We start from the raw sequence: 25,248 nt of genomic DNA on the forward strand, positions 1-25,248 counted from the left end.
AATTATAGGTTGTCGGTTGCTGGTTGTCGATTCTATTTTAGCCTTAAGATAAATTTTCACGAACTTCTCTAACCAGTTGTTTCAGCAACAAAAAGGACATGACCCATGTGATCAAAATAAACGCTTGAATTCGTCAATTTTGACCACGTGATCCTTTTTGTCGTTGAAACTGATTTGAGCAGCTCGTGAAAATTTACTTTTAGGTTTGTTCGCATTTTCGCTAGTTGGACTTGTTTGTACTCTCGTACTTTCGTTTTCTTTCTCTTTTAAATATTACGTATGTATAAAAAAATTTTTTGAGATTTTAAACAACGCGAACACATCTATAACATAATTTATTACATAGAACAGGCCCATATTGTGCCCATTCTGTTGTAATCACAGAAGTCTATAGAAGTCTAATTGTAATCATAATTTCAAGTTATGTTCATAGCACTTTTTCTCTTATTCTATCGTATTAATTATTTTATTTCCTAATTAAAAACTGTTTAGTAAATTGCTTAATTTATAATAATACGCTTAATACATTTAATTCACAATTGTTCGTACTGTATGATTTGCTATCGTAAATTCGAGGTTATCTCTAATAGGTATACGTCAACTTTATAAAGTACTATATGTAATAATTAGTAATTGTACTGTAATAATATTTATTATCATAGTTATTGAATCGAGTATGTCGATTCTAAATACACTACATCGAGCAGGAACGTTGCTACGAGCGAATTTAATTGGCAAAGTGAGTTTTTTTCAATAATTTGTAAGTCTATATTCTTTAAGGATATTTGACCGAACTTTGATTTGACCGAACTTAGTTGGCGATTAACTTATCAAGAAATATCTACATTATTTTGTTAACAAAATAATTATGTATTGTTTAAATCTGAGATAACGATTAAATTGTATAATTAAGAATTTTGTACAGCAACTCCGCTGGTTGAAATATCACTGATTAACTTAGTCAATAGTTAATTCAATCGGCAGAACGGTTTAATGCAAGATTTCTAATTACACAATTTACTATCCCTAATTTAATTTTTTTTATGTATCAAACAAAATTTAATTATTCTGTCTATATTGATAAGCTAGTACAGATATTGCTCAATGAATTAATCGCCACTTAAATTACTCAAAGTTTGGTCGAAGTCGCCTTTATAGATATAAATTGCTTGCAGCTTGATCCAGCGAGAGCCATCACATTTTCGCTTACACGTTCTAAGGAAGAAAATGCAACTGAAAGTGACAGTTCAGCTGTGAAAACTCCTAAAGTTGCACGTATACCAATTATATCAGTAGAGACTAGCATCAAGTATATGAATAGTGATGGTAAGAAATTATTCACGAGCTTTAAACACAACACAACTTAAGATTTATTTTACAAACTTATCATTATCATGTGATTTGGAATTATTCCAAAATACAGCTTACAAACAGACTTATGGAGATGATCCAGTATGGAAAATATATAGAAGAAATTTTAAAGGACAAATTCCACCTAGAAAAACTCGAAAAACTTGTATAGTACGTATGCATCTTTCTCATATTAATGATAATATAATATAAATGCTTTTAATAATGCAGTATAATTAATTAGAGATACGGCCAAATTTCGACTGGAAGTCCATGTCCCATATGTAGAGACGAATATCTCGTACTTGATCATAGAAACGTCAAGTTGCTTGAGCAATTTATCAACAAACATAACGGAAGCGTTTTGAGTTACTCGTAAGTAAGCATTTAAGGCCAGAGCACAAACTTTTATATAACGCATAAACATAAGAAAATCAATCAGTTTTTTATTTTATGGAAAAGAAGGAAATGAAGAACTTTATTTCATTTTTTATGCATTATACATTATGCATTATGGAAGCATTTTGTGCTCTCCTTATCAACATTTCTCTTTACACATTTCTGTTATATTAGCACTTCCTTTTTTTCATATATATATATATATATATATATATATATATATATACATATATATCTTATAGATTTAAATATCTTTATAGGAAAACAAATATTTGTCAAAGGAGGCACAAACAACTCCTAGTTGCATTAACTAAGGCCAAGGATTATGGGACTATTACATTTGATCTTCCTATAAGACAATATGATTATTCAGAATGGAATCCATCAAATAATTAATCTTTAATTATTTATATTGTCATATTATGACATCTGTATATTCGTTTATTAAATATGAATGAATCCAAGAAAAATATGGAAAAGATAGAATCTACCTTTGTTGTAATAGGAGGTGGTATAGCTGGAGTATCTTGCGCCGAAGGATTGAGTTTCCTCGCTCCAGATGAAAGCATAATTTTAATTACCGCTAGTCCCCTGGTAAAAGCTGTGACAAATATAGTCCCATTAGGCAGAACATTAATGCATTTCGACGTAGAAGAAAAAAGCACAACAGTTTTAAGTGAGAAGCATAAAATGTTACGAATTATTCATGATACTGTAGTTAAAATTGATGTGATCAAGAAACTGATAGAAATCGGCAATGAAAAAGTCATAAGTTTTAAGATGTTATGTCTTTGTACTGGCGCCAAACCCAAACTGATAGCCGAAAACAATGATTTCGTTATAGGTATTCGTGATACGGAATCCGTATTACAATTTTCCCACAAACTTAGAGACGCGAGAAGAGTTATTATTGTTGGCAATGGAGGAATTGCTACCGAAATAGTGCATGAAGTTAAAGGCGTCGACATGATCTGGGTAATTAAAGACAAACACATTTCTGCGACCTTTGTCGATCCTGGAGCTGCAGAATTTTTTTTAAACAAGATTTCTTCTAAAGCTGATGTATTAGGAAATCTTAATAAAGATTTACCAACTAAAAGAATGAGATATGTTGTATCGGATAGCACTCCAGTTAAAAATGGAGTTGCTCTTGGTCCGGATTGGCACAATAGCTTTAATATGAGCGGTACACATTTTACGCCTACAAATGTCCAAATTGAATACGAGTGCGAGATATCAAAATTACTCACTTTCGATGAACGAAAACAGTTCGATTCCACAGAAGAGTGGCCAATTTATGCGCAATTAACGAACGGTAAAATTATCGGATGCGATCTTATTATCTCAGCAACAGGTGTTACTCCAAATTCCGATATATGCGGGTTAGAAGAGCTTGAAAAAGGGGAGGATTCAGGATTATTAGTGGATTGGAAGCTAGAAACTTCAAAGCAGGACATTTACGCTGCCGGAGATGTGTGTACTGTCGGTTGGCCGAAAACGAAACATTGGTTTCAAATGAGACTGTGGACGCAGGCTCATCAGATGGGCCGTTACGCCGCAAAATCAATGGTCTCGAATTTACGAAACGAAGAATTTTTGCAAGACTTCTGCTTCGAACTTTTCACTCACGTGACCAAATTTTTTTCCTATAAAGTTGTTTTACTCGGTTTGTATAATGGGCAAACATTGGGGAAAAATTACGAGGTACTTTTACGAATCACGAAGGATCAGGAGTACGTTAAAATTATCTTACAGGATGGCAAAATGCAGGGAGCAGTGCTTATTGGAGAAACGGACTTGGAGGAGATGTGTGAAAATTTGATACTTAATCAGTTGGATTTAAGTATGTATGGCGAAGATTTGTTAAATCCTGATATTGATATTGAAGATTATTTTGATTGATATATCATTAACTTAATTGCGATTCATCCGCTCGCCAGAAATACGACATATACATATAATTTCTATTGTGATTGTTTGGCTTATAATATTTATTATTACTATGGCACATAAAATATGATTATTTTATAAAATATTCGCAGTCTTTTATATATACAGTCTTTTAAGCACACAAATTTTAATTTATTTCTGTGGAAAACAAATTATGTTTCAATTATATTGAATCAATTATATTGAATCAGATCTTTTAAATTTAAATATAAGTATTAAAATTTTCTTTTTTAATCATTAGCATACATTACAGTATTATAATCCATCATTATAACTCTTAGTTTATATATATAATATACAATTGGCAATGTAATATTCTAAAGTTATAAGTACTATTTTTCTTACAAGTTACACTTAAAGTAAAATTGTAATTTACAAGTTACTAATTCTACTTTTACCTAACAAATTTTAAAAGTAATATTTTGTGCACATAAATTCCTTATGTTTCAGTAATTTAGGAGTAACTACTAAACCTTTTTTTAGTTCAATTACATAAAATAAGATCTTGTTTAATACAGACTAAATTAAAAAATTTTATAAAGAACAATAATTAAATAATAAAAAAACGAAAATTCGTAAAGGCTTATTTGAATAAAAATATATAAATTAATGAAATATTGCATAAATTTAAATTTATAATGTAATATGTATTATTAATATTATACATATATATATATGTATTTCTTATATTTTTAAAATGAATAATAGTGGAAGCTTGTTCAAAAATAATGAGTATTTCATGCAGTTATTTATTTATCCGGTTCATTGTTCGGTTTTATCAATAAACCTTACGTTCTTTTGAACATTTTCAACTTTCGTAACTAGCGCATTATTCCGCATACTAGATTTTTTCGGTGACATATGATTTGAGCAATTTTCAGTAACTTCTGTTGTTAATTTAGCTAAGTCATTATTAATACTGTCTATTGAAATAGCATCTTTTTCTTTGCATTTGTCTGCATCTTTATTTGAAGAAATGTTCTTTACGTCGTTCGACATGTCGATAACAGTATTATTGGCACTGTTTATCGAATTTGCACTTACATCCTCGCATTCACTCGAATCTTTATTCTGGAAAATATTTTTTAAGGACTCTATAATATTTTGCATCTTACCCAATGATTCAACGATTGATTTAGTATCGTGATTTTGATACCGATGGCATAACTTTTTCAACGTTTTTGCGGCGACTTCGATTTGAGTGAGACATGCATTTACATTCTCCTGTTGATCATGTATTAAGGATGTATCGTTCATTGTCGCTTCCAGCATCGACGCGTCCATCGAGAACTGGTGAATACTCTCATTCAATTGTCTCTTTACAGGGGTCATATTTATCGAGATCTTACTATTATTTAATGAATCTTCAAATACTTCCGAATGTTTACTTTCGTCACACTCCCAGTTTAATTTATTACTCTGCAGTTCCTTTATCGAATCTTCTATATCGTTGTTCCTCAGCCGATAAACCCAATCCAAAAAATCCGTCGCTTGCCACAGCGTTTCCATTGAATTAGTCCTATCACGAACGCGAATCACTGACTGCAAATTCTTTTCCACTACTGTTTGTTGTTGTTCAAATTCCTAGAATTCGAAGAAAAATTTAGAGCAAAAGTATAACAATAAAAATTGCGTATAAAATATATTGGTTATCCGGAAAGTTCGTGCCGAACTAATTTATTATATAATTTAATAAATGTATACTAAAATTTAAATTTTCTACGTTTCAATTTTCCTTCAACATCGGCATGAAATTTCCGGACAATCCAATATATACAAGCAATCGAAAGATTATATTTTTTAATAATTTTTTGCATGAGAAATTGTGGGTTCTATATACAATTTTAAACAATTTGTATATACAGTATGAAAGAAAATGTAACTTTATTGTTTTGGAAAGCTCTCGAGATAAATTACAAGAATATTTCATTTAAAAAAACATTAATGACCTGATTTTGACAAGGTTACTTAAGGTCAAGTCTATTTCCATCATATGTCCCCCTTCAAATCATGCAACGTTCGTTCGAAAAATTTTTCAATAAAATTATCGATTCGCGAGATAATCAACCATATCACTTAAAATGAAACACCCTGTAAAATTGTTATAAGATAAATTCTCACATAAAGATATCCGGCTTCTTGACAACGTTGAGTTGCTTCCTTAACAAGTATTTGCATTTCATGTAGACTGATTCCACCAGCAGTTATAGCTTCTCCGTTAAGTTTTGTTTTTAGCACATTCTCAATGTCCGCAGTTTTCTCACTCAAAATATTCTCAAGTTCTTGCAGGAAATTCGATTTGTACGGTGATAGTTTCGCATGGCTTTGTTCCAACCGTATTTTTTTAATCTTATTATTGACTTCTACTTCCTTAACAAGTAACTCCTTTTCTAATTCTAACTCCTTTTTTCTACGATTAATTTGTTCGAGCGCCTGATTTTGCTCTTTCAGAGTGGAACCAAGAACTTCAATCTCCCGCTCGTACGTTGATTTTTGCGAACCGAGTTGCCATTCCACTTCACGCTTCGCATTTTCAAGTTCCTTTATTGCTTGTTGTTTGGACTCTTCCAATTCAGCTCTTAATCTATTTGAAGAAAATTACTGTATTTAGAAACTGATAGACTCATAATTTCTGATAATTATTTATCAAAAAAATTATAAAACGCAATTATACTGCATGTATAAATACTTAAGTCAACGATATCGATAAGACACGAAATTATTTGCATCACTAATGAGATAGCAAGTGCAAAAACGTAAAATATTTTGAATAGATTCTCCTCAACAGTAAATAAATTTTTGTTATCACTAGTGATAATTTTTTTTGTATAATTACATTTTAGTTTAAAAAACTGGATCTTAAGATTTTATATTGAAGATTTTCTAATTATTTTAATACATACTTTTTCTCCTGTATTTGAAGAATTTCTTGGTGCGCAAACTCAAAATCTATCGCTTGTGTGGAATGCTTGACATTATAGGATTCATCAAATGGATTTAGGACTTTAAAATAGTGATTACCGCCGATGACTATGCGATCACCATGATTAAGCATAATTCTTCCAGTTACTATCTAAAAAAAAGTAGAGAAATATTTTTATTTGATATATCTATCTTTTTTCATATTAATAATTAATCCATCCATTATCATTACCTGTCCATTGACATAAGTATCCGCGCCCTTCTCGGGTGTCAAGATTAATTTTCTTCCGTTATTTTCAATAGCACTAGAGGGAAGAAAAAAAGAAGATATAACAAATAATTGTATACGATATTTTAATTAATAATATATAAGTGAAAGTGATTTAAAAACGGCGTTAGTCGTTTAATATAACAGGAATTCGAATATTCAGCAGAAAGTTAAAATAAGCATTTCTATAAATAGTTAGTTTTTGCCAAGTGACATACATAAATGCATCTATTTGCAAACAAATTACAATTCATCGTATATTTATTAGCAACAAATAAAATTTAAGTATTGCGTCGTAGATTCCCAACTCTTGTTCAAATTCCAATTTATTCAGTGAATGACCTCATGAATGAAGATGAGACCTGTATAATATGATATAATATTGACATGAATGTGATAAAGTTTAATTTAAAAAATATATATTAATATTATACATATAAAATTAACAAGATTTACGGAAGTATGAAAACACCGAATCCGTTTCTCGTCTGCTAGTCCATCTAACTGATAAAACAATTTACATTAATACACATCAATAATTACTATGTCTGCTTTGTTGGGTAAAAAATAGTGACGTGCATTAGAATTAGAAATGATTGGACTTCTCATAAGAACGATGCAAAGCATGCTGATAAATAGAAATATATACGATAGCTTCGAAAAGTTCCTGGAATGGATTGCTACAATTTACAGAAATTGTGAGGAAACGAGAAAAAATCTTATCTAATTATAAACTCTAATAAAGTAATAAGAGAATGTTTACTCTCTTATGTATGTGATATCGAGTCGGGATTGAAAATATCTATAATTTAAAAAATATACAAATATTAAATTTTGCTGCTAAATTTGTTGACAGATTTCAAACATTACAACGGTGAAGAAATAAAACGATGAAAAATCTTGGATTTATAAATAGCCTTTCCGTGAAAGAACCTTTATGATGTTAACATTGACATATTGCAAATATAAAATTTAAAAGAGAAGAGAACCTTCGTATATTTTTCAGAAAGGCATTCCAGCTTTATGATCACATAGTGTAATTGTTCAAAAATATTAGGAACTTAAGTTAATTATAACTTTTTATATTTCTCCGCGGAACTTTTGAAACTAGTACAAGACAAAGAATATATTCATAGCATATCTAAAATATATTAGACAGAAGAGAAAATTTAGTATTAACATAAACAAAACATCTCTCCTTTGCTCCCACACCAATCCATTCTCTCTCCTTTCCCTTTTTTCTACTTTGCCTAAACATAAAATACACACACACATACACACACGCGCGCGCGCGCGCACACACGCACACACACAATCCGTTGACTAACCAATGCAATTCTCTAACAAGAGGTCCATCCAATAGGATATCCAGTTGTTTAAAAGTGGCTTCGAGTTTATGCGTTGGAGCATTCTTTCCGATACGAACCAAACCTGGAGGTATGATATACAAAAGAGTACCGGATAACATAGGATCTGCCGTGAGATTTACAAGACACGGATGCTTATCTCGCTCTTGGAAATCAATCTCAATGGCGACTCCGCAACGACGTAAATATTTGAGCTCCGAGCTTTTCTTCTCTTCAGCTCTTTCTAACTTTTCGCGCGAACTCCTGTAATTATATGTGGCTAACGATTACCGATTCAACACACATCGCAAAAATCGCTAGTCATGTTTACGAAACTCTCAATAACACCATATTTGCACTCGCAACAAGCTTCATTTGTTAGGGCACATTAATCCTGAAACTTGAATAAGTTTTATTAGGATAAGATTAAATTATAATTTTCAGCCCTTGATAATAAGAATAATGTAACGGCTGAGAATAAAACATTATCAAATTAAAAAATCATATTTTACAATTATAATATTTTCAAATGAATAATTCAGAATTTACAAAATTATCACAGCTGATCTTGAAATTTTTTCCAAGACTGAATGAAAAAAATCGATAATTTTAAATTAAAAATGTGATATTATAGATAAATTTAAATATTATTGCCTTATTTACTTTTTGATCTTACGTATTAAGAAATCAAATTATTTCACTTACATCTGAGTAACAGCCAACTGCTCTTCCGTTTTTTTCAATTGATCTTTCAATTTGTCAATTTCCTTTTGTTGTCGGATGATATCTCTTCCCCATTGATCCTTCGAGTCAAAACGATGAAGCAACTGACGAGGAACAACTCCACATTGCTTTTCATATCCTTCGCGCACCCCTCGTAAACGTTGTACTTCAGCCTTTAATTCGCTTTGAGATAAGTCATTAAATTATCTTTTTGTTAAAATCTATTAGGATAATTAGATTCAATCCTTTTGTATAATTTGCCTCTGACATATTCATAGCATTTGTATAACAATGACAGTAAAAGCATGGAGCTTTTATTGAATTAAAAATTAAATCTCAGGAGATGTTTTACCGAATTAACCGGTCGTGCGGATCTTCATTGATACGAATTCGATTAACTATAGCTCGAGCCTGACACGCATATCGAAGGGTCGCCAGGGTCTCCTCTACATGAATGTTGGCCGGTGACACCGTTCCCAGCATTGCCGTTCGTGAATTTCCTCCTAGGCTCTCCTGCAAAAATGTTTGTTTTTACATATTTTAATTTGCTCTTTGTCTACATAATTTATTCGCACTGTACATAATAAAAAGTACAGTCTCTCTATCGTATGTGATATCAAATGTTGAAAACGATCGCAAATCTAATCATTCGTAAATTTAATCAGATATCGGATCACGTTACTATCCATCAACGTTATGGCACGTTATCTTCTCAAGTAGTAGTAAATAAACAACATTTCAAATTTCCCCTTTTATACTATTTATTTTTACGGTTCTTAAGATAAACTTTCGGACTTTCCATTTTTAATTCTGATCTTTTGGATTTTTATCTTATTCTGTATAATCTTCTACATATTCACGTATATAGATTTCAATAAATCGTTTATTATTTTTTATTTTATATTAGTCTATTTCGCAGTTTTCTACAAGCTTGTAAATAAATAAAGATTTAAATAATTCGACGAAAAAAAAAAAAATATATATATATATATATATAAATCAATTCAGAATTTTATGTTCTATACTATATGAAGAATAAACAGTTTTGAAGTATATCGAATATGCTCAAATATTTTATATAATAATTACGAATAACAGTATAGGAATTACTGAAACATATAACTGCTTGTTTGCAAGTGGAATTTTTTCTGCTTGTAATGCTAATATTAAATACTATACTACGAAACTGTTATCTTAAAATAGATTTTTACGATGACCTTAAAATTTTCTTTCTTGCATGCAATTAAGAAAATTTTATCATTAATAAACGCAAATTTATGTGAAATTATGGAAAATATTATGCTTTTCGAGCTCAAATCAACTTGCAGTATATTCTATAATATATTGCATATTACTATTTTTTATTTTATTATTGTTATTAATTATTAATGAGAGATCGATTATTAATGAGAGATCGAAGATATTAAAATAAACGGAATTAATAGTGTTTGAAAAAATGTATATATGTACAGATAGTCTTTTAATAGATAGTATTTTAATTAATAGAAACTATTTTAAGTGGCGACTGGATTCTTGCATACATCATATTTGATTGTATCTTATTACAATGCATTGATAAACTTACATATTATATGGCAAAAATGGAAAAAGGTAAATTAAATTTTTAATGTACAATATTTTCATTAACAAAAATATTAATAAAAGCCTTAGATATGAAAAGAAATCAAGATATTAGAAAAAGCTTTTGAAGGAAGAAAAGAATGCAACAAAAAAATAGTATCTAAATGAATACTTTGCGTAGATAGAAAAAGTTGCGAAGAAAATTAGACGAAACATTAAAGCAAGATGATAATGACATATGGAATATAAATATCGAAAGAATCAAGAAACAAAGCAATCAAATTCATTTTTCGCCCTATTATCTGATCGAATATGTCATGATTTTTGATAAATATCATGAGAATAAGATTCGATTGATAATCAAGTATGCCAATCATAAAGCACTATCATTATTGAGATACATATGTACAATATCATCTTTTGTGCACATTTATCTGCATATCTAGATTCTAATAAACTGCTGCATACATGATTAAGAATGATTTGTTGAAATAATAAAAAAAATCCTCGATTGACATTTCATAGATATTGCGATGTGCTTTGATGGCTATAATCATTTGTGATCGTAACTTTTATCCACGTATAAAATATGAATCAGTCAAAAAGCAAAAAGCTGACTGTATTTATCATACAAGTCAGCAGAATGGAATGCTGTTTTTTTCATATGTTAAAAATGTAACAAACTAAAAATGTAACACATAAATTTTATTTTTTATGTGTTATATTTATATTTAGTTAAAAATAGAAATACAAAGTAGTAAGAACAAAAACTCAAAGTCTTATCTTAAGTGTTTAATGTTCATTTATGATTTAATTTACTTTTCTTTTTGTAATTATTATTAGAACTAGAAATGGGCATTAAATGCAGCAAAAAACCAATACTATTTAAATATTTATGAAAAATAACGGAAGAAATCATTTTCATTACTTTAGACAAAAGGAGTTTCATTAAATATAATAATAGATAATAATAATACTCTATTAAATTTTAATATTTTGATAAAATTGGACAACATATTTTATTATATTAATATATTATTATATTATGTAGATATATTATCATAATAAAAAAAAAATGATAAAAAGACAGGAAGAAGAGAATGATTTTATTCTCAACAGTGCCTTTAAAAATACCGGATACGATAATTGTAATACAAGGATGATGCGATAATTTTTCATGATTGAAAAGTACATTATCGATATGCATTGTAAAAGAGGCAAGATTTTTTTATAAGTAAAAACCGGTGAAAACAGGAATGAGACTCCGGCAGCAGAGCGTACGCATTAGTGCGCACGTACGCACGCTTTCGCGTGCGCGTGTGCGCACGCACAGACGTACGCACGCATTCACGTACGCACGCAAGCGTGCGGTTCTCCTCGTTGCATATGTCATTACCTTTTGCGCGTCGCACAAATCCACACGAAACGACGAAGGCGGAGCTGAAGGTGGGGCCGAGAACGTAAGCGTAAGCATTCCGAAGAACAGAGAAAGGGAAGATGTGTTGAACGGAAGAAGCGGTAAAAGGGAGGACGGACGGAAAACCGGTGAAGCCGAGTGGGGAAAAGACTCAACAGATAAATATTATACGCGTAGCGTCCACGCCACTCCACGCTTCGTTAGTTCAAAGCGAGAGCCATCGGCGACGAGAGTTCGCTTCTTTTCTCTCTCTCTCTCTCTCTCTCTCTTCTTCAGAAGAAGAAACTGCGTTTCTACAGGACGTAACGGGACGCGTGATGACCTTATCGTTTTATCAACCGATCCTCTAACGAAAGCGGTCTTCTAGCTTGCAAATATCAACAAGAAGAAAAACGTGCTAACGAGAACTTATTGGCGATACAATCTCATCACCCTTTCATTTAACATTATTTAGCGTTGACCAACGTGGACCATGGATCTCGTTTACATACCAGAGCTGTTTACCTACGGATACTTGAGGAATCCGCAATACCACGACTACGAGCAGCCGTGGAACAGAGACTATTTCAAGTGCGATAGCAGTAAGTCTAGAACCTTCTCTTTACCTCGTTAATTATCATGATTTAAATAATAAATTTATATTTCATTCGATATTTGATGAGAAATCTTGACGGAATATTTTAACGGTGGAATGCAATAAATTCGTATTACGAAAAAACTTGTTTTCTTAGAATTAGATGACCTTAGAACGACTTATTAATTGATAACAAATTGCAAACGCAGTTCTAAAACAAGTAACAGTAAGCGATAAAGGAGGCCTTCTTATATTATATTTATATATTTGTCGCGATCAAGTTTCTTCGAATAAACGTATAGGTACATTTTTTTTTCGCGAACCAGGCTATGTTCAGATTTCTACCAGAATGCCACGAGAGTCATTAAATGTTAAACAAGTGGTCTGTTTTCTATTCCTGCACTTGACTGTTCTAGAACTCTCTTTTTCGCTTTCGACAAATATCAAACGTATATGTATCTCATTTTAAGTTACAAAAGTGTACATTAGTTCAGCTATAGAAAACAGACCTAAGGATAAAATTGGGAGCATTCGAGTGGAAATTTGAATGCGCTCTAAGGGCATGTACCTTTTCCCTATGGAGCGGAAATATGAAGTGAAAATTTGTTCCATTAACGTAAGTGATAAAAATTTTTATATCAAGAGCTAATATATTAAAAATCCTTAAATGTCCAAATCCCCCCTTTAAAATCCTTAAAGTTCAAAAAAGATTTAAAAATAACTGCACTCTTTAATTCAAGACAGAATTTCAAATTATAAACTATTAAAAATTATAAACTAGTAAAAATTGAAGATTTGAAAATTAGTATTATGAAAAGTTTGATTGTACGTTATTCAAAACGTTCATAGACGAAGCTTACTTAAATTTATTGTGTACAAATTTTTTGTATTGGATAAGATTTCTCTTTCTTTCTCGACATACAATGATAACTTGTGAATATGTCGCAGATGTGCCGTGAAATTAATTAGCAATATTTACTCGTACTTTTGCAAGCAGAACACGCGACATTTTTTCAATATAAATAAAAGACGTTGAAATACAATCTTACGAGCAATTAATTTGTTGATTCAATCAATAAAACTTTCCTTTTCCAATTTTTTTCTCACCTGTGCTGCTTTAAACATGAAATTGCCAAAATAAATGAGATAAACATCATTATATTTTTGGCCGGAAAAAATTATGAAGACTCAATTGGCAAGTTATCTCAAGATAATATTTCTTCGCGCTTTTTAGTGCAGAAAGACGTATCTTATCTCTAATTTTATAATTCTGGAGTCTGGTATTTGGATACTCATCTGTTAATTAATTCATTGTATGAGTGTACAATTTCTTTATTTATTCATCCGAGTCCTCGAAATTCAGAAATCTTCAGATAGTTTACACATACTTGGACATTTCTTCTTTACCCGAGACTTGTCATTATCGGCTATTCGATATCCAGATCTCTTCAAGTATTTTCTTATTAAATCGTTCTTATTAAGTCGTCACGCAAATAGGGAAAGTACTCCAAACAACATCGACATTACCTTACATGATCGATATAAGAAAAAAAAAACGAAAGAGAAAGTCTTATTTTATTGTCTTATTTTATTTTGAAATATTTTCTGGATAAAGCCTGATAATCCGCAAATTTTTTATTTAGTTTCTCCTTTTCTTGAAATATACGAGATGAATACTAAAATAACCACATATTGAGAGCATAATAATAAAGTGGGATAATAAAGCAAGGCAATAAACTGACTAAAATAAAGCAGTCAAGGTAAGGCGAATTAAAGAAACTGCAGAAAAATTAGAGCGGCTGCATTCCGGAAGTTCTGGATGGAAATACTTTCATCGGATGTTGCGTGGAAATTGCAAGAAACTATAATTGTTTATACTCTTCGCGGTTGTTAGCCGCGTAGTTATGCAAACGTTACATTCGTCGTAATATAGGGGAGGGGAGGAAGATATTTGTTATTTGGATGAGAAAGTAATTGCACATAAATGCAGCGACAATAAAAGTTATTACAATTTGCGAAAATTTTCCAAAATTAAAAATTATACGCTCACAAAAATGTTACAACTACTATTTTATGATAAGATTTGACATAGTTTCTTCCCTTTTTTTCTATCGTAATTATGAAAAAAAATTTTATTATAGTTACGATAAAAATCAGATACAAAATAAATACAAAACTACTTAGAAAAGAGAAAAGTGTAATACTCTTTGAAATATAATGTGTAAAAAGTATTAAAAAATTATTGCAATTACAGATATCGAAAAAATATATAGTACATTTTTCATTATCAAGTATCGTCGATATTCGCCCAGTAGCGGCTATCGTGAAACAATTTGCGAACAAAGCTGTTTTGTATAATAGAGACATCATCATATTTTACGCCGCAAGATATATCAGTATAAGCAATATAGATAAATGCAATAACGGATAAAAGTTATAGAGATAAAAATCAAACGTTTTAGATAAAAATAATAATTTCATAAATTCATAACTATTGTAATGTACATATTCAAAAGTATTAAATTTATCAAAAGTATTTAAATTTATTGATATGTATATTATTATTAGTAAATCGCATAAATGTATATATAATAGAAATTTTCCGGAAAAAAAAAAAAAGTTAATATTTATATATTAATATATTTATATATTAATATTATTACACAAATAAGTATACTTGATAAATTGCAAAAAAAAATCCTAACGAATTTACGTCGCATTTTTATTAAATACGTCAGCTAGAATTGCGTACACCCAGATATTCTGTACCAGTCATATCTGTCAAGTAGACTAAAAAAAAATGTTGAATATGTGAGATGAAATACAATCACACATTGTATTATGTGCACTTTCCTTCTACTACGTGTCATTTTAAAATACTATTTGCATCAGTACCCTATTAATAAGTATATTCTACGTTTAAAAAAAAAAAAAAAAGTCAACGGCATGAATAAATAATGCAATACGATTCTCTTTATCATATATTACCATATATTAAATATTAAACTATAATCTAAATATACTTTGCATTGCTGCGGGAAAATAATACGTTATAATTACGTTATCACGAGAATCTACGCTTTTGATTTCTATTGGAACACATTCAGTAATATTTCTTTTATATGAGCTACTTACAATTCTTTTTTAGAACAAACTTCAAGAGATAATTTAAGCTAACAATAATTACATCGGCTATCGACTAAAAAAAAAACAAATTGTCTTTTTGTTTCGAAAAAGACACGTGCATAATCGTATATTTTTCATGCAAATCGACCTTGTTTACGTCGTCGTAACGAGATAAGAGTTACATAATTAGATAAATCAGTGGCACGAAATGTTTATTTCCAATTTTGCCTATCTCGATATTCTTCATTTTTTGCATCGTCTAATAATTATTGTGGCAATAATTATGGCAATAATATTTCGATATGCTTGTTTATTGCGTCTGGTATTAACAGTCTCTTAACGCGGATAAATAACAAAAAAAAATTCCACGTTATCGCATTTGAAAGATAAGTTGCAATATGACAGATTAAAAACAAATATTTTATTGAAACGCATTTATTATAAGAAAAAAGTGCATCGATAAAAATTACGTCGCGAAAACAATGCTCGAATTACTATTGTACACATGTTATCGGCACTACTATTACTGATTACATAAGAACTGTGATATTCGAAAAATAGCAAATTCTTCAGTAAAATTGAAATCATAATTTTTTTTACAAGAGTTTAAGAATTTAATTCAATACCGTCTAAGAAGAAAAGCATGTACCTCGAGATAGAGACATCGAACAATCCGCATTATCTTATTGTTTCAAGCGTCTGTCACGCGTATGTTATATTTCTGTGATACACATGTGCCTATTTTTAGCCAGTTCTTTTAGACGGCCGCGCACTACATAATCCGAATCGCGTTTCAAGCGCAACAGCATCTCTCCTTATCAATCAGTGAATTGTTTTCAACATTCAATGCGGGGGATACTCAGCATTAATCATGTAAACCTTCAATTATGTTAATTGAACTTGGAGTAGAAGCTCTCTCATAAGAGATAAATTTTAAAACGCATATTCTAATTTTTCCAAATGGCTGAATGGCTGAATCGTTTCTATTAGATTAATCATCCGTTTAAGAGCATAATTGCAATTCGTCAGTATGTTTGCGATTAATTCCCAAGATTATTGTGCGTAATACGTTCTCGAGTGTCTTTGTGAGGTGAAATGACAGATTTCCGTGACTCATGAGCTAAGCTATAATCATCTGGCGCTACAAGTGAACGCATTCAAGATTTTACGTCGGAATTTTTTGTTTTCGTTTTTCTTCAATTAACAATGAAGCTGTGACCGATTATATACTAGTATGTAATATTCGTTGACGCAAAATAGAAACTATAATTACATTCAACAAGCTAAGTAACTATATAAATAACGCATTATACGCAGTAATTAATGCATTTGCTGAAAATTTCGTTTGTTTATTTCTAATTATTTATTAGTGATAGCAAATCTTTCAGAAGTTTGTAAACGTACACATGCATAGCACGATTCAGTAAAGCAAAATGACTTTCATTTCAAATAAATAACGAAGAATTTGTCAATTTGTTTAATAATAAATGTATAATTTAAATTCCGTTAGTCGCTGTATTTTTTCAGTATGTTTTATAAAATATTATGAAATATACGTATTAATTGCAAAAGATTCACTCCATTTTGTATTCATTAGCATTGTATGATTATTTCAAGAGTTCGATATTTTGAATATAAAACAATTTCATTTTGCGAGGAAAATGTTGACAGTTGATATTTTCTTTGATTTAATTCTTTGATTACTGAAATGTCAGATAGATTTTCTCTGAAAAATACTTTGAATTTTTATCACTCATAAATTGTACATGTCGACTTATCGAGAAAAGTATCACGTCGTAAACATTCACGTTAGCAAACTTAGAACCGGTACCAAAGCATAAACAAACCGGTTTGACAGACAAGTTTTATATAACTTATAAAATGCGACATAAAATTTCTATCGACAGAATGAAAATATTTTCAATTCCTATTACGTGTATTGAATATTTCAAAAAAGTGTGGCAGAAACTCTCAATCTCTCAACTCTTTATCTCAATCAGAAAAAAGTTCCTTCTCTTCTTATTAGTCTTATTTCGCATTATTGTTTAGGAAAATCAGTGGAAAATCAACGAACCGTACAGCAGCAATCCAAAGAAAACTGTCACTTTTGCAAAGAAATGAAAAGAAGAAATCTGGCAGTTTACATAAGAAGTAAATCACGAAGCGATTCCTGTCACGAAGGAATTCAAGAAGAAGAGGAGAACGACGTAATGTACAATGAGAGAAAAATCATAAATGCCGACCGAAATAAGTCAGCGAAATCGTCATGCAGTGTAGACAAATCATAGCCTCTTATTATTATACATAATGGTCACAACAATAATATTAATTTTATATTAAGATAAGCATAACATGCAGATGTAAATACACATACACTGAAAAAAAATCAACTTAATAAACACATTTAGTTGTTTGCAGATTTGATTAATTCAACAAATTTTATTTAATCGAATTCAACGTAATCTGCTTAACAAATTGTTCACTTAAGCAAACTACGATTAAATTCAATTAAATAAAATTTATTGAATTAATCAAATCTGCAAACTACTAAATGTGTTTAGTTAGTTGAACAAATTTTTTTTCAGTGTATATAACGAAATTATGTTTTTAGTTAATTATAAGCATATTTTAGGTTTATGACCATTAAGGAGGTTGTAAGACAAATGAAATATATTAAGAATTATTTGAAAAAATTACAGATAATTCTAAATTGCATTTAAAGGTAATACAAAAAAATTAAACATCTGGATTAAAAGTTATTTTAATAAAAAAATAATACTTTTAAATTTGTACTCTAATAGAAAATATATGAAAATGTACTATAAAATAATGATAAAAATCTCAATTTTTTTATATGAGTACTTTATGAATTCAAAAATATTTGTATAATATTTGTATAAAGTTAATATTGAAATGCAGACGCTAATTGCTTAGTAAATAAACAAAATATTTATTTGTTATAAACTAATTGGTGAATCTCAATGGAACTTCGCATAAGTCATTTTTAATACTTAAAATATTTATATAAAAAAATTTAGATTTTTGTTACTATTTTTAAAATTTTTGTTCATTACAATAAAATATCAAATAAAATAATCTATAAAAATGGTTGCTAAAAACAGACTGTTATGTTCATATGTATGTATGCAGTTTGTTCAAAACATAAATTTATATATATATATTTTATGCCCTTAAAACCTCTTTAAATGCTATGTTTCTGAAAATACAAAACGATAAAAAGAGAATCGATTTTTGAATCGTTTTGCAGCAATTTTACAGCATGTATATGCGCAACATAATTTTTAAAAATTATAGATGCATAAATTAAGTACTTAAATTGAAACAAACTAGATGCTATATTCTAAAGCAGGTATAAGTAAAATGAATTTCCGTTAATGAATAAGAAGATAGAGTTAAATTAAGATTTATACTGAAGTATTTGCGTAAACAGAAATATTTTATCATTACTACTTCATACATTCTTTCGGTTATACATTATGCAAGCATAAATTTGTTCAATATTGATCATACGCTAGTCATTTAATAAATAAATTTGCGTAATTGTAAATGTTAATACGCTTCTAAAAATATTAATCACTAAGACTGTTTATTATGACTGTTAAATTTTATAAATCGTATTGATGTTTGCACGAATTAGATTTATACTATTGAAAAAGTAAAAAAAGAGAAAATATTATTAACGCTTAATACACATCTTTGGATCATTAGTGTCCTGTGCATTCTTTGATTAGATACAACAATTATATATAACAATTTGTATACAATTTATTATAAATATACGATTTTCTGAAGATGTAAAAATTGCTTAATGATTTTTATGTACTTGTAATTGATGAAAATTAATCCAGGACATGAAAGACCCATCGTGTGTAGTAAGGATACCAAAAACTAATATGTGTTACAAGAGTTAAATCAATTGGAATTTTCGAATCAGTTGTTATCTTTTGAGATAATAAGAGAAAATATATCTAGAATTGTACGTTTTAGTGATTTTCATACAAAAAGTTTAGTAAAATCAATGATGAAACTTCAGTAAAATTAATTCCAATAGAACTTTATAAATTAACTGCTTGGTACATAAGACTGAATATATTCTTAGGATAAGTGTAAGCGAAATAAATTAATTTAAGTATATATTATTATTATTATACTAACACGATAAGTACTTAGTTCTGAAAAGTAAGATTTTAATTTTTTTTTATAGAGATGAGGAAATATATTGTAGGAGCCAGAATTAATTGATATGCTTTTTCTTTACTTGCAGTTATTTTACTTGTGATATAACAATTGTATCTTAAAATATGTATTTATATGTATTTTAGTTTGTATGATCAGACATAACAAATTACGTTGCTATTATAAGCGTTTTTACTTTCCATACTTGCATAATTTAAATAAAGTTATTCAATGACTCGTAAACATTAAGAAAAAAATTATTATAATATATAGTAATAATAATAATTTCAAGAATATACGTAGATGTCTATGTTTTCTTTCCCTTTCAGTAGAAAAATTATCATAGATTATTTAAATTTATTTATATTGGATACTATACAGAGCAGATTGCTATTTTATATAATCACAAAGTGCAGTAAAAAAGTATTAATATAATCTATAACAAATTAGAATAGATCATGTATGAATTATCGCGTAAAGTCTACATTTATTTTTTGATATCTATTCGAAGATATTTTCAAGCTTTCAATTTTTTTAAAGAATGTGTTTATTGAATTTGCAGTAATTTTCATATTTCTGTTAATTCAAAATATACACAAATATAATAGTACTTACCTTTAATAGCCACGTCAATACTGATTCACGGTACGGCACAAAACCTTGTTTACGATTGTTTGTGTTCTCTGTGAGTGATGCAATTACTTTTCCCAAGGTAAGTAAAGACTTATTAATAGATACACCTTCCTGTTGAACAAAGCGATATATATACAATATTATCAATTATTTAATGAATTTTGTGAATAAAATGTTATATCAGAAACTGACCCTTAATCTATCACCAGTTGCAGAAGTTTGACTCAATCTCTCACTACCAGCTAAGTCAACCAAATTAATTTTACTACGACGATCAGCATCAAGTGGCTCACAATTTAACTGGTTATCTATATGCGTCTGAGTTAATATAATACTGAAAATGCTGTGAGACCGTGAGCTTTTCTCATTCATACCAGTTGCAGCCGTGGCTCTTTGCGAGTTTCCTACTTTAAGCCAAGTCTAAAAAGATTGCGTCAACAAAGAAATAAATATATATTTAAACAATCGTAATCGTACGTGAAATTATAAAAGTACCTGTAAGTCTTTGTAGTTTTGCACACAATGCTGGCTCAAATCCACGACATAAGGTCCAAAGACAGGATGCTCCCTTACTTTAAGGGGAGCCTTCCTTGATCCATTATTAGTATTCGCCAACAGATCATGTATTTTTTCATTATATATTTCAAAATAGCTAATTTCCACGGTAGTCTCGATCTGTAGATTGTCACGTGCTCGTGTAAATATTTCCTGGCAAAATCTTGGTATGATACCGACTCTCTCATCAAATGGCGTCGCGTTTAATTGCACAGATTCTGTGCCCATTAAACTATAACTTTTTCCTGATCCCGTCTGTCCATACGCGAACAAGCAGACATTGTATCCCTCGAAAGCATTTTGTACTAAGGGCAACACCATATTGCGAAAGACAATCTCTTGATTGGCGTGACCAGGTGTAAGCGGATCATTGTATGAAACAAAGCAATGATCATACATAAAAGTGTGATGCGCAGATTCGCATTCCACAACAACATTCTGACCATTTCCTTCCACAATTGTAGTAACCTTTGGATCATTTAATTCTCTGAAATAACAAATATTATATGAGTAATGCTGTTTGCTAGCAAATATAGAATAACGATAGAAAATAAAAATAAATTAAGGGCAAAGAAAATTAAAACTTAAAATCTCCAAATCTTAATTAATATCTTATTGATAAAACAATTTTATCAGTAAGAAACATTGTGTATAAATGTATTAGTTTTTCAAAAATTATAATTTAATATATGAATATTTCAATTTTAAATAATTAAAAAATGTACACATACAAATATAAAAATTTATTATATAATGGTTAATGTTATTTACTTGGAATTCAAGGGTCTGATGCGTATTCCAACTGTGAGATTGCTACTTTCACCATCATACATTGTCTGTTCTCCAACTATGTCATCAATTTTCTGGGATGGAGTTTCCAAGTGTACCACATTAAAACAATCTGGTGTGCTTTGCGATAAAGCATGATCGCTAAAGTAACGTTTCACAGGTGTCCTTGCAGTGGATAAAACATTGAATTTGGTATTGGCACTGGATGTATTTATTCTCGTTTGCTTAGGTGTATAAAATTGTATGGCAGGTGTTTTTTCATTGAACGATCCGCTAACAAATTTTGTTGTTTTAATTGGGGTCTTTACATTCCTTTCAATGGATGTGACATTACTAGATACATCTTCCTGTTTTGTTAGGTTTGTAAGTTTCAGACATAATTCTGTATTGGATTTATTTGGAGGTCCTAAGGTCTCTGCTATTTCAGGTTTTGATTCCTTCTGTATAGGACATTGCAATACTTTGTTTGTATTCTGTCCCTTTGAAGCTGATGATAAGGGAGGATATAAATTTTTTTTTCTGCAATAAAAGTCATTATTTTATTTTGATAAGTTATTTTATTTATATTTAACAAACTTAATAAGATTAAGACTGGATTATTCTATCTTTTGATAAATTTCAGCTCACTGTTTTACTCTTGTTCCCTTATGATCTCCTTATCTCCTCTTACTTTTTATTTATCTAACAAATAAATTATCATAGAGTTTATCTAAAAATAGAACAACCAGCCCTAAATGAAAAGAGAAAACGACAGATTTGAAAAAAAAATTTTTAATTTTAACTTATATCATTTTTTTAATGTAACTACATTTGTATATTTGATTTATATAGACATAAATAAAAATGGGAAAATATTTTATTTGAAAACAATGCATAGTTTACGCAGTATCCTCGATGACATAAGATAACTTTTCATTCTCTCATCTTGCAAGTGACGGTTAAATAATATCAAGCAAACTTGATCTTACGTTTTTATCGCAGGAATGGTGTTTTCCTTGTTAGAACTCCTCGGCGAAGTCGAGAAGATAGCTTCGCAGTATCCGTGGCTAGAAGATTTCAAGTTCTGGTGAGACATTTCGGTAGAAATCGCAGAAAAAACTACTTAGTTCAGTAGTGAGATGATGCAAACAGAATTTAAACGGATTTGAGTTTTGTGACCTAACTTTACGAGGCACGGGACTCACAGCATAAAGTATAAAAAATATACATAGACGCGACGTATGACGAGAATTCGTCCTCTCGCTGGAAAGCTAGGGCACAGTATAATTGTAGATATAAAGAGAGTGGAGTCAATGCATATGCCTAACGCTGATTGGTTCTGCCATTAAATGTCTTTAGGGAAAGTTTATATGTAAGTGCTCGCTTATTGGTGTAGTCTTTTATATCATCTAATCAGCATCATCATCATTTTAGATCTGGAAGAATACATCAATAGCAGCAAGCTATTGGTAACTGATGGTAAAGTTAAAAACACAATGAAAAGCACAGGTGATAGAAACAGGAAATAACAAATTTTAACCTATCAGAAATCATATATTCTAGAATAAACGCTTTCTGATAGGTTGAAATCTTTTATTCCCTGTTCCTATTGCCTGTGTTTTTCATTGTTTTCGGCTTAATCCACCGAAGGAGTCCGTGAGGTCCATCACGTCCAAACTCCGAAGGTCAAACTGGTTGAAGCTTCGAAGATCGAAGGAGGCCGAAGGTTAGGTGGAATGGTGGCTGCTGGTAGTCGTAGTGGGATTAGGATTATTAGGAAACAGTAGGGGTGAGTGAGGTTAGTTGGGTATACGTGGTTTATATGACGTATTTTGCTGGCAAAGCTACCTTTGATTATATCTTGCCAGCACAGGCACGTATGTTCACATCACATCAAGTGAACGCATCTCATTTGTGTCAACGAAATTACAAAGGAGATCACAATGACAGGGGATAACCGGGCCTCCATGCGCAGATGGATCTCGAGGATAATAGTCGCCACGTTCCTCGCGCTCATAATTTTGAATCTGCCGGCGATCTGCGAGGGCCATGACGGTCACAATCACGAGTCGCCGAGTTACAAGTATTCCAAAGAAGCCAACGAAATCTACTCAAATGAACATGAACATGAACATCAGCATCATCATCATCATAATGATCATGTTCACCAACATGATCATAAGCACTCTTATTCGACGCAAGCAAATACTTTACATAGGGATCACAGTAATATTATTTTAAGGGCCGTTGGATCGACCTTAATCATATCTGCTGCACCTTTCTTTATATTGTTCTTTGTGCCTCTGGATAATACTAAACAACGCGAGTCACTGCTCAAGATATTGCTGAGTTTTGCATCCGGTGGCCTACTGGGTGATGCATTTCTTCATTTGATTCCACATGCAATGATTCCTCATTCGCATGAATGTTCAGAATCGCATTCACATTCTCATTCCCATAGTCATCATGATGAGTCAGGACTTCACAAACATGATATATCTGTTGGTTTGTGTATATTGTTAGGGATGACAGTGTTTCTAATGGTAGAGAAAGCAGTACGTATTGTTAAAGGTGATCATAGTCATTCACATGTCCATCATGATTCTCAGGATAAAAAAGATAATTTGTTAGAGAAGAAAAAGGAAAAGAAGGAAGAGAAGAAAAATAACGATAAAACGGTTTTCAATGCACACAAAGCACCTGAAAGTGATATCAAGATCGCTGGTTATTTGAACTTGGTGGCAGACTTTTTGCATAATTTTACAGATGGTCTAGCTATAGGAGCTAGTTACATGGCTGGAAATAATATTGGTTACGTAACGACATTCACGATACTATTACATGAGATTCCACATGAAATCGGTGATTTTGCCATTCTGATACAAAGTGGATACAGTAAAAGAAAGGTAAAGTATAAACAGATACAACATTATTGTCTATGTTTGCTTGAGAAAAGTCACTCGATCAAATTATACAAAATATGAAATGCAGTCAAAGATTCTTGTAATTGTGACCTATAAAGTTCAACATGTGCAAAAAATTTACCATTTTAAAAGTTTTCTTGTTTTACTGTTTTAAAAGTTTTATCATTTTGTTCATATGTGTAGGCTATGATGTTGCAGTTAACTACTGCTATAGGAGCTTTATTAGGAACTTTCGTTTCTTTATTAGCAGATGGAATGGGTAAGAAACATGTAATAGCAACATTTAAATAGACATCAGATTTTAGCTTATATTCATTTAATTTTGTCTTTGTATTGTAGGTGATTTTGCAACAAGATGGATTCTTCCCTTCACAGCAGGAGGTTTTATTTACATTGCAACTGTTTCTGTAATACCAGAACTTTTAACTGCCACTAAACTTTGGCAATCAATTATGGAGATATCTGCACTTCTTTTTGGAGTATATATGATGGTTCTTATAGCAGACTACGAATAA

At 30.4% G+C, this 25,248-nt stretch overlaps 4 protein-coding genes across 4 annotated transcripts; 3 read left to right on the forward strand and 1 right to left on the reverse strand.

Moving 5' to 3' along the window:
* Positions 1-676: 676 nt before the first annotated feature.
* Positions 677-2,145, forward strand: LOC105617690 (28S ribosomal protein S18b, mitochondrial). Its single transcript, XM_012199246.1, has 5 exons — positions 677-739; positions 1,176-1,326; positions 1,424-1,521; positions 1,595-1,725; positions 2,010-2,145. The coding sequence occupies exons 1-5, from the start codon at positions 677-679 to the stop codon at positions 2,143-2,145; spliced, it is 579 nt and encodes a 192-aa protein (XP_012054636.1).
* LOC105617496 (pyridine nucleotide-disulfide oxidoreductase domain-containing protein 1) lies at positions 1,679-3,886 on the forward strand. The gene is made up of 2 exons (XM_012199052.1): positions 1,679-1,729; positions 2,010-3,886. Exon 2 carries the CDS (start codon positions 2,200-2,202, stop codon positions 3,649-3,651), a length of 1,452 nt encoding a protein of 483 aa, XP_012054442.1. The 5' UTR covers positions 1,679-1,729; positions 2,010-2,199; the 3' UTR covers positions 3,652-3,886.
* Positions 3,887-4,461: 575 nt separating this feature from the next.
* Positions 4,462-22,905, reverse strand: LOC105617691 (kinesin-like protein KIF14). The gene is made up of 12 exons (XM_012199247.1): positions 22,799-22,905; positions 21,813-22,349; positions 20,982-21,528; positions 20,679-20,906; positions 20,469-20,597; positions 9,311-9,471; positions 8,941-9,141; positions 8,218-8,499; positions 6,854-6,926; positions 6,603-6,772; positions 5,821-6,283; positions 4,462-5,283 (listed from the first exon to the last, which is right to left on the reverse strand). Exons 1-12 carry the CDS (start codon positions 22,903-22,905, stop codon positions 4,462-4,464), a joined length of 3,720 nt encoding a protein of 1,239 aa, XP_012054637.1.
* An 847-nt stretch (positions 22,906-23,752) lies between these two features.
* On the forward strand, positions 23,753-25,248 carry LOC105617497 (protein catecholamines up). Its single transcript, XM_012199053.1, has 3 exons — positions 23,753-24,715; positions 24,917-24,992; positions 25,073-25,248. The coding sequence occupies exons 1-3, from the start codon at positions 23,753-23,755 to the stop codon at positions 25,246-25,248; spliced, it is 1,215 nt and encodes a 404-aa protein (XP_012054443.1).

This window comes from Atta cephalotes (assembly GCF_000143395.1).
Source record: "Atta cephalotes unplaced genomic scaffold scaffold00013, whole genome shotgun sequence".
Taxonomy (NCBI): Eukaryota; Metazoa; Arthropoda; class Insecta; order Hymenoptera; family Formicidae; genus Atta; species Atta cephalotes.